This window comes from Bombus pascuorum, chromosome 6 (assembly GCF_905332965.1).
Source record: "Bombus pascuorum chromosome 6, iyBomPasc1.1, whole genome shotgun sequence".
In the NCBI taxonomy this organism is placed as follows: Eukaryota; Metazoa; Arthropoda; class Insecta; order Hymenoptera; family Apidae; genus Bombus; species Bombus pascuorum.
Genome location: NC_083493.1, coordinates 14,252,361 through 14,263,064, shown reverse-complemented (window position 1 = coordinate 14,263,064; position 10,704 = coordinate 14,252,361). Strand labels below are relative to the sequence as shown.

Below are 10,704 nucleotides of genomic sequence, written 5' to 3'. Positions count from 1 at the left end.
TCACAGTCTATTGGAGGAATAAGTACGCGTTGGAACATGCGCTCGAAGCCGGTAAGGGAAAGAGTGATCCGAATGCGCCGTTCGGAGACTCCCGCGTGTGGAAAAAATGTAATGTATTTAATGGTGTGGAACAGACTGAATACTCGATAAATTTTGCCGTAATTTCATCTAGAGTACAAACGAGATACCCCCACTTTCGATGATAGAACATCCAATATAACGAAATAGCTTTGGCACGGATAGAAACACGAGCTACGTGCGTGACTTTCACTTGTTGCACTCAAGAGTACAACTACAGAAATGCATAAATGAATCACCAATTTTAATGATAGTCATTTCATTTATTCTTTTTTGTATGTTTTTGTTTTTGTATATTGTGTAGATGTATTACAGGATATATGAATGATGTTAAAATTATATTCGTCTCTTGACAAATACCAGTGATGTTTGTATTTTTTTAATAAGATAATAAAAATATCATAAGCGTTATATATATTTATATCTATACATTTCCTAATTGCATTTTCTTTACTCCTACATTTCGCTTCGGTATAGCCACGGAATGAAACGAGATTCTTTTTCAGTTCTTCATATGCAATAAATCTGGGAATGGAAACATGTACCATGAATGTTTTTCTCGTTTGCTTATGGTATATCTCCGCGAACCAACCACGATTAAATTCTTATCACATTTTTGAGACAGAACACATTGTATCTGGATAGTACAAAGGTAAATTAATTGCCGACGCATTTCGGCCATGCTAAACCTCCACAAGATATCGACACAATAACGTATATGACAACCTACGAGATTCACACAAAAATGTTTGCATTAAATGGAATATTTCGCATTAAATCAAATCGTACATAGTATGGATTACTTACAATTAGAATAACTCCAACAATAACGTAAATTTTTACGTTCTTCCAAAACAACGAGCGTGCTAAATTTCTACTGGTTTTTCTGAATGTAACCGACTAAAAATATACGAAAACATTATTTTTTTGCATATCCTTTACGGTATCTTTTAATTTTACTTACATTCGTAGATAAATTGTGAGTCTTGTTTACAAGAAGTTCTAACCGTTCTCCACGCATCGCAACATTATCAATATTTTTACTCATTATATCTTTCAATTCATCCAGATCACCGAGAACACTATCAAGCACATCGACTTTGTGACTAGACTCATTGTAATGTTTCTAAACAAAAAATGTAAATGTGAAAATGTTAGAAAATACATTTCATATATATTTATATTTCTTACCATTGTACTAGCTAAAGTTCTAGCAAAATCTGTATTCATCGCATAGGGAATTGCAGTTTGCGCATCTTGACCATATGCAGCCAAGAATCTTCCTTTAATTTCTGCCAGGTATAAAAATGCTTTGGATTTTTGGTAATCCTATAACATAAAAATGTTTGATACTAATGAATTATTTCGAACAATGCTTGATTACTTTTAGATTACTTACATCATCTGTGATGCACATATAAATAATGTTATCTTCACAGATGTAATGAAAAAGGTATTGTCCTTGTGAATATGTAACCTTGTCATTTTCAGCTTTTTTTGCCAGAATGCTCTCTGTTACTTCATCAAAGTTTCCAGTACAAGAAGCATATTTTGCCAATACCGTTGACCCTCGAGCCACCACGGTATATAAAATTGGCATGATGAATGCTGGAATAAAGTAAAGATTAATATTTAATTAATTTATAGTCTCCCTTGTTTAAGCATTTATAAGCAAAGAATCTTTAACCTACATGGATCTATTAAATAAACAATAAAGTTCTGTTTGTAACTGAATTTCCTTATCAGTTATCAAGCTGATTAATGCTTAAAATAACAGAGTTTACAGAAGGTGTTGCCATAACAGCATGTAAAGTAAGAAAAACATTCTAATATTCTCAAGAAAGCAAGATAATTGCAAGATTTACGGAACAACAATGGAAAAGATTAATAAATCACAAAGTAAGGCGTCATAATTTCTAACCTCCAAAGACAATGAAATGTCTTATAAATTCATTGTTTACATCCAAAATTCAAAAGACGCTGTCAGAACGAATAAGAAATAAAATGACGTCGTAGTAACCAACATATGAATTTATCAAGATCAACTATTATTTTCATGACCTACCTCAATTATTAGGATGGCTCGAATTGAGAAGTGATTGTGCACTTTGTTCGATGTTAACCTGACAATTGCTACTGTTCTCCCTCCTGAGATCGTTTTTATAAGTAACTTAATTGATTAACGAACTGTGACTTCATGAGAATTGTCCTATGATCCATCAGCATACGTCAACAACGTCCGAGATTATCTGTAACACATGACAGTTGATCATTGTCAGTGTGTATTTCGCTGTCACGCGCACTTCTTGTGGCGCGAAATTTAAAATAGCTTATTTTTCTGCTCTGTTTTTTTCGCGAAGAGAAAGGAATATTTTCATCTGTAAAGATAATCTCACACAATTCAGTATTACAATTAAAAATGTTTAAAACGCCTGAATTTGAAATATATTTTAAAACACTTTCCTAAAGCTTGTTAGACCGTGAAAGATAGGAAAGGAAAAAAAATTTTCGAATACGTTAAAAATCCAAGCATTCCTTACTGCAAATTCACAATTCGCACTCTGGTTTATAACCTAATTACATTTTCTTTATCGCTATGAGGAATCAAAATCATTCATTATCTAGAAAAAAAAATCATTGAAGAATTTACTTATCAACAATATCTCCTACAAAATTAATCACAGGTTTTCCCAGTTTTTAAATATATGATCTGTTCTCTTGCATCATGCTTGAACTTCGCTCCAAATACTAGAGGCAACACGGAACATGCGTATTCGGCCTCGAAGGGTCCTGGTTAGTTCGTAAAGCGCAAGTCAGTAGCAATACGAAATTACTTGGCGTGCCAGTTTTCTGGATTTCCTAGTTGCGTACAGATCGATAGCTCCTCACATGTGGCCGCATACCGACCAGTATACCGACGCTGCTTACTACAATGGAGAAGGGAGTTAACAGAACGTAAGAGTGGATAGATAACGGTATATTCGTCGAGAGGAAGAGACGCGTGCACGCGGAGTCTACAGCAGTTCTGTGTGAATCGGCAGACACGCAACTACCTTCAGAGCTCTGTGATCATCATCTACGATTGCCGCTGTTCCGTCGATAGTTGTTCGTTCTACGACTTCTGCGACATTAGCCATGATTCTAGGTAAATATATTACGTTATCAGTGCATTAATGAACTTATCTATATATTACCTTATCGTGCATTAATGAACTTCACATTAGCGCTTTTCCATAGTATTAGACTTCAGAACATTTTGCAAGTCTTCTTTATCAGATTCTTTCATCACGTGCTGCTCATTATTCATAAACTTGTTCATATGAAGTTTAGTGAACCCTAATTAACTGATGTTTACTGATAGTAGATTACTGATAATAGCTAGTTTTCTTTCTCGACTTTAATTCTGAACTGGTTTCATGGGAAAAGCGATAGAATCGCAAGGTGCGAGGGGACGGGTGCCAATTCCAGGGAAAACTTCTTAGATCATGTTTCTTCATAATTTTCTTGGGTATCGCAGTTACGTTGTTTTTTTTACGTTTGTTGCACAACGTTGTTTGTTACGTTGTTTGCACTGTTTCATGTGTATATTTGGGACAGGTTATCGAAGTATTTTTTTACTGACATGCTATCCAACATATAAGCTTATCTCAAGGATATGTTCTTCGGAGAAATTTTCAATGTTTGTCGCTGCATGATGTATGTCGATTATATAATTCCACTAGATGAAATGACTAGCGCACAATATTCGCAATTTAAACTTATTATAGTTATTTTCGCGATTGGTCGTGTGTCGGAGAGCAACGCCCGTGATATTGATTTCAGCAAAAGGGTCCATTGTCTCCCCATGCGATTTCCCCTCTACAAAAACAGTAAATCAATATCATTGAAAGAAATATCAGATCATGGTAATACCAGTGTATATATAGCTACGTCTATGGTGGATATAGCAAATATACACGTATAAAATACAAATTAAATAATTGGCGAAATTAGAAGATTTATCGTTATCCAACTACAATTTCTCATTTCAATCTAAAATAAATCTATTTATTCGTTCCATTATGTCGTTATGTAATAACACTAGAATATCTAATACGTTGATTCACTGATAGTACTGATAGTTACAGTAAGCGATATAAGGCATAACGTTTCTTTTAAATTATTCTTGCGTTCGATAAACATTCGTCAGAAAATATCAAAGTTCAAAAGAAAATCTGAGATAGCGAATGTTTATGCATTTATAGAAAATTTAAAATGCAAACATTCGTAAAATACATATTATATGTAAAGATATAAAATATATCCAAAACAGAGTACTCGTTGTAATACTCGGCGAGTGAAACAGGTCTCTACCACTCCGATTGCGTTCATAAAAATACAAATTTCTATAAAAATCCACTAACTGGTCATTAGGAACACCTATAAGAATTTTTTTTTTTTTTTTATTTTATTTTGGTTATTTTACAATTTGTCCTTATGGACATTTGGTAAAGTGTTATATCTTGTCGGTGAAGAAAAAAAAATAAAAATAAAAAATAAATATAGCATGTGGGCGGCTACCCCCAGCGGGGTGCCAGCTTCGTTTTTTTCTAAGTTATATCTTTTATGACCTATAAGAATGACTGAAAAAGCAAATGCGACAATCTATGCACATCTTCGAAAGCGCACAGTTCTTCGGTTTCCGTAGCCTACTTTCCCGCGTATCAACGATACGGGACATTTTAGCATGGACAAATTGTGCAAGTCGTCTAATACGAGTATACAGCTGCTGTCACAATATTCCGTTACGTTGTTCCGATTTCTCGCTATTTAGAGGATGTCATTTCGAATTGCGATCGAGAAACGGTCTATATTATAACGCAATTTTATCTGTTTCCGGTCGGCTGAGAAGAATGCCGGCTACTGTTCGTTCGAATATGTACCGTTAAGCGCGCCATAAACTAAACATTAACGTTCAATTTGCATCGTTCGAGATTACTTCTTATAAAATTCTGTAGAATGCAAATAAAACGGAAGCTTGTCGTGAACGTTCCGTTGGAAGATCTTCAGTCCGTTGATCACAGTAGTGCGTCTAATTTATTTCACCGGTATTCTCGATGATCTCCAGTATAATTTCAGATTTCACGCCATTAAGATATTTACTACACAAGCCGGTTCTATGTTTATTTGATCGGTGAAGGATTCGAGCAAGGTACATATACAAAATTTCATGCTCTGTTTGATATAAGTTTACATGTTGACGAGGGGTTCACATATTATCGGGACTCATATGTATTTCAGGCTCGTATATTATTCATCAACGACAGTCTCTTCTTTGGAATCTTCCTCTGTTTCTCTCTGAAACCATTACTTCGTCGATGTTATGCATTGCAAATAACTTGATTTCTCATTCGCACGGATGCTCCCTGGATGTCCTCTGAAACACAAAATTCAAAGTGTCCTAAAACTTTACGAAAGAAGAGAAAAAGAAAATTAGTTCTTTCAGTGAATAATCGAGACAATGTAAATGCTCAGTATCTCTACAGTAGAGCTGCATTTATCCGAACGAAATTTTAGTTAGTACCCGGTTAACTGAACTTCTGCTGGTTGAATTTATTTATCTGAACATGAGCTCCTATTATGTGAACTCTAATTATATAAACTGTTTGCCCCCGATTAGTCCAGGCAAGTGGAGTTTTACTATAAGTCAGATTTAACCACCATGCAATCTTTATCTATGTTCTGTTATCTGGACGTTTGATCGCGGCTGCGAGTCGACGATTCTGCAACGGACCGTTTTGCATGGTCACATAACCGTAGAGAATTAATGTTGCTGAATGTTTTGCGAGCAGACAGGACACGGCTGACGTACGCATCTGCAGCCGTTGTTGGCGCCGGCACTGTAGTCGTCTTCTTTTGGTGGTGGTGGACAAAAAAGCAAAAGGATAAGCCACCCTCGGAATGGCGGAAGGTTGGCGAATTGAGCGACCTGTTTGTGTATCCGGTTAAATCGCTCGGCCTTGTTCGAGTGAACTCAATGGAGTGCACGAAATTGGGTCTGAAATCTGGCTGGCTTAGGGACCGAACTTTGATGGTTATCGACTTGAATGGACACTTCGTTACTGCCAGACAGTGGCCAAAGATGGTTCAGGTAAGAGATTCAGAATTAACTAATAATATAGTATCTTGCATCTGGATCGACGGTTGTATGTAAATATATGGAAGAAGATATATTGTCTGTTAGCTATTTCACTCGCATTACATCAATTAAAAAGACTGTTTTATTCTATCTATGTATCCATTTCACGCCGAAACGAGATTTCCTGGCATGTCTGTCTTGTATTTTGATTAAATTTAATTCCAACGGTCAGGATGCAAGGAAACTTATACTTAATTATACTTCACCAATTGTCCTAACTTTATATATTGATATTTATCATTTATATTTATTTTAATATTTGCTTCAAGATCGAGTATTAGGTATTTTGAGAGAACGAAGCCCATGGAAATCAGAGAGACTCCATAAAATCTATTCTTAGACGATGATAATACCTCGATAACATCTTCCGAGCATCTAATTATGCTAGAACACCTTATCCTTAATTATATTTCACCAATTGTCCCAAATTTGTATATTGATATTTATTGATATTTATCATTTATATTTATTTCAATATTCGCTTCAAGGTCGAGTTCATAAAAGATATAATTTAGCAAACACGAAGTTGGCACCCCGCTGGGGGTAGCCATCCACATGCTATATTTATTTTCATTTTATTTTTTTTTATTACCAATGAGATACAACACTTTACCAAATGTCCTTCAGGATAAATTGTAAAAACCAAAATAAACTAAAAAAAAAAAGATCGAGTATTAGGTATTTTGAGAGAATGAAGCCCATGGAAATCAGAGAGACTCCATAAAATCTATTCTTAGACGATGATAACACCTCGATAGCACCTTTCGAGCATCTAATTATGCTAGGAAACCTTATCCTTAATTATACTTCACCAATTGTCGTAACTTTGTATATTGATATTTATTGATATTTATCATTTATATTTATTTCAATATTCGCTTCAAGGTCGAGTTCATAAAAGATATAACTTAGCAAACACGAAGTTGGCACCCCGCTGGGGGTAGCCATCCACATGCTATATTTATTTTCATTTTATTTTTTTTTATTACCAATGAGATACAACACTTTACTAAATGTCCTTCAGGACAAATTTTAAAAACCAAAATAAACTAAAAAAAAAAAAAGATCGAGTATTAGGTATTTTGAGAGAATGAAGCCCATGGAAATCAGAGAGACTCCATAAAATCTATTCTTAGACGATGATAATACCTCGATAACATCTTCCGAGCATCTAATTATGCCAGAAGATGATATTAGATCTGCTACTTGGTAGATTACCTAATTTGATTAATGTATATCAGCATATCAATGTACAAGGAGCAATATTTTATCTTTATAACGAGACACGTGTTCAACTCGTAGCTGATAACGGAACAGGAAGAAATGCCATGTGGGATCGTTGTGGAAGTTAAGTGCGTGGTAATTAGAAATGGATCGATGCGCGATAATCAAGGCAATTTCTTCTGATCTTCCTCATCTCTCGATATGTGTATTCTTCACGAGTCGTTAAGTTTAGTTTGCACTGTCCTGGCACGGATTCGGTTGGGTTTCCTCCTTAAGCTCGAAGAAGCGAACCGCCTTTAACACGATTTCTTTAACACGACTTTGTAAGGAAACGGGATAATTTTATAATCAGGATTAACGATCCGTTTTATTGTCGCAAAGATTCGCGAAATTAACTGTTGGAGTCCGCTACACACAGATGGTCGCCAAATGTTGATGCATCATTCACAGTATGTTCAGGTAGCCTGAGCAACCGCTAAATCTTGGGATTTAGTTAAGTAATGTCCCTCAGATTGGCAAGCGGTCTTTGCTCTATCAGCCCGTAAACCTGTCGCCTGTTGCGGGAGGTCTGCTTTCCTCAGGTACGACGCTTCCCACTAAGAGCTCTCTCCCTCGTGGTGTCGATTCTTATAATCGTAACGGGAATTTACGACTCCCGTTGACGCGCTTCATCGCGATCGCGTCTCCCCGCAACTGGACGAAGAAACAGTAACAAAATAACAAAAAATTCAGAATGAATGGTTTAAAAATTAATTATCTCTTCGGTCTCAAAAGATTTTGCTTATCTCAGCTATCAGATACAGAAAACACATACTTTCAACATTTTACAAGAAGCAAATATTAATAATTGCGTTGTTGCGGAAATTTTTTGCCACCAAAATATCCAAAGTAAATTATTCGTTGTGATATTCAGAGGATGAAAAATATCTTTATTTTATATTATTTCTATTATAAACATTCACAGTTTGATCGTTATATTTAGAATGTGAAATTTATAATTATCGTTAAGGAGACAATTATCAATGACATAATGAGCTGAATCTGTGGGTTTCAGGTGATACCTAGCATCTCTGGATCGATTCTCACATTGTCCGCTCCGGGAATGATGTCTACGTCTGTCGATTTGTCGCAACTGAAAGGCAAAGGATTTCGCGTCGCGGTCTGGGGTCAACCCGTATCTGCCTGCGATTGTGGCGAAGAATCTGCCAGATGGTTATCTCGCTTTCTTCTTCAAGAGGACACTGGGTTCAGATTAGTTTACTACCCTTTACATTATCCAACAAGAGAGATCAGAACGAGAGGCAAGATTTTTTCAGTGACAAGTGACGATACTGTAAGTTTTGATTCAGACACAGTCGTCGCTGAGAATTACTCAGGTTTTACAATCAAATAGTTTATTCATCGCATTAGTAAATGATTTATTTATTAAATAGGGCGCTTATCCAGATGCCACTAGCTATTGTTTAATAAACGAAAGTTCAGTGACTGACTTGAATAGTCGACTCGAAGATCCAGTTACCCCAGATCGGTTTCGGCCAAATTTCGTGGTTAAAGGCGCCAACCCATACGACGAGGACACTTGGGGTTGGATAAAGATAGGTGATAACATTTTCAAGGCTGTTATGCCTTGTACGAGATGTATCCTAACTACCGTTGATTCCGAAACTGGGACAAAACATCCAAAGGCTGAGCCTTTGAAGACTCTGAAGAGGTTTGCCTTTATTATAAGTAACATTTATTTATCTTAAATTTACCAATAATCACGCAATTTAACTAATAAACAAGATGCACTAGATTTAGTCGATTTACTAGATGAGTAACACGTCTAAAAATTTGTAAATTTTGAGATATTCGCAACAAATGGATGCGAAAGTGAACCACTTTCTGAGATAGTTTTCCTAAACCTGAAAAATATATCTTTCCTAGTCGTATCACTCTGTTAGCAAATCGACGTTGTGATAAAAAATTAACTCTGCTGCGTTTTCCGAATGATTTTTCTATTTTTCCATCATCATTAATCATCAACAAATCTCTAAAGTTTGAAGAAAAGTAATTGTTATTTCAATGCGTGATCTCTTTTCTTCAATCTTTTTGGCTAGAGATTTTATTAAGACGTTAAAAGCTTTTTAATTTATTAATATAATAGCATGATTCAGACCTAAAAATCAAGGGATTGCAGCAGGTTTAGTACACCTATATTCATATTTACTTATGTTGTATTCATATTCCTGATATCACATAACACGTTGGCTGCCGCAGCGAATTTTATATGTTTTCTTTTGAGAGTAGCAACAGATTGAAATATATTACATTTAATTTTTACAAAATATTATATTGTATTGTATCTTCTGAATCTTATCTAACAATAGGTCATCCACACTGTTGAATATTTGTTCGTCCATGAAATTTATCATGTTCTAATCATTCTATAGAATCTAGTAACGTGGTTCATCGATAAATATCATGACAGCCAACGCGTTAAGGGTCATGCACTTTTTCATTCGGATAAAAATTAATAAGACGTATATATTTGTCACAGTTACAGACAAATAATGGATACAGACGTTCGCCCATTAGTTGGCGAGAGTCCAGTGATGGGAATTCACCTGGGATTGAGAAGTCCCAATGGGACCATCCGAATAGGTGACCCAGTTTACGTCAGTGTGCCCAAGGAGCAACCGCTATTGATATCGCCTCCCTAGCTACACCGATGGGCTTCGTGTGAAGACGAAATTTTCGTCTACGAGGAAGCCACGAGATCTCTGAAGGAAAACACTTTGTTAAAGAATTTAACACACAGAGAAAAGGCATAGCATCGAGCCTAAAATCGCGTCTCTTATAGTTGAACAGGGCCTAAAATGTTACAACGGACATCGTTTTTTCAGACAAATTGCTATTCTCTCGATTAGAGAACGATGTAAATGACGCGATAGTGGTGTGATAACAATAATTTAAACCTTTTTGCCAAATGTATTTTTCGCTTTAAAGTTGAAGCGTTCATCGTTTGAGATAATTTGCGAAGAGAGTCGATGGTTCTCATATATCGTATTTTTGCTAGATGTTGGTAATGAATCAACGAGGGAAATATAATAAACGTGCTGGGAGACGCGTTTGTTATTTGTTCATATTTGTATCGAGTATATTGTTGCGAGAAATAAACGAGTCGCAGAGGAATGTGAATTTAAAATTTATAGGGTTTGAGGAGGGAGAGGAGAGAGTTGCTA

General features: G+C 35.7%; 2 protein-coding genes across 3 annotated transcripts; one reads left to right on the top strand and one right to left on the bottom strand.

Annotated features, from left to right (window-relative positions):
- Positions 1-358: 358 nt before the first annotated feature.
- On the bottom strand, positions 359-2,377 carry LOC132908039 (vesicle-associated membrane protein 7). 2 transcript variants are annotated; one of them, XM_060961587.1, is made up of 6 exons: positions 2,144-2,377; positions 1,478-1,686; positions 1,270-1,407; positions 1,043-1,204; positions 886-978; positions 359-804 (listed from the first exon to the last, which is right to left on the bottom strand). In XM_060961587.1, the coding sequence occupies exons 2-6, from the start codon at positions 1,676-1,678 to the stop codon at positions 736-738; spliced, it is 663 nt and encodes a 220-aa protein (XP_060817570.1). In that variant the 5' UTR covers positions 1,679-1,686; positions 2,144-2,377; the 3' UTR covers positions 359-735. The 2 variants fall into 2 exon arrangements, with proteins under 2 accessions (XP_060817570.1, XP_060817571.1); XM_060961588.1 differs by lacking the exon at positions 2,144-2,377 and adding an exon at positions 2,000-2,090.
- A 484-nt stretch (positions 2,378-2,861) lies between these two features.
- LOC132908038 (mitochondrial amidoxime-reducing component 1-like) lies at positions 2,862-10,654 on the top strand. Its single transcript, XM_060961586.1, has 5 exons — positions 2,862-3,223; positions 5,910-6,208; positions 8,535-8,813; positions 8,914-9,191; positions 10,020-10,654. The coding sequence occupies exons 1-5, from the start codon at positions 3,214-3,216 to the stop codon at positions 10,180-10,182; spliced, it is 1,029 nt and encodes a 342-aa protein (XP_060817569.1). The 5' UTR covers positions 2,862-3,213; the 3' UTR covers positions 10,183-10,654.
- The last annotated feature ends 50 nt before the right edge of the window (positions 10,655-10,704 follow it).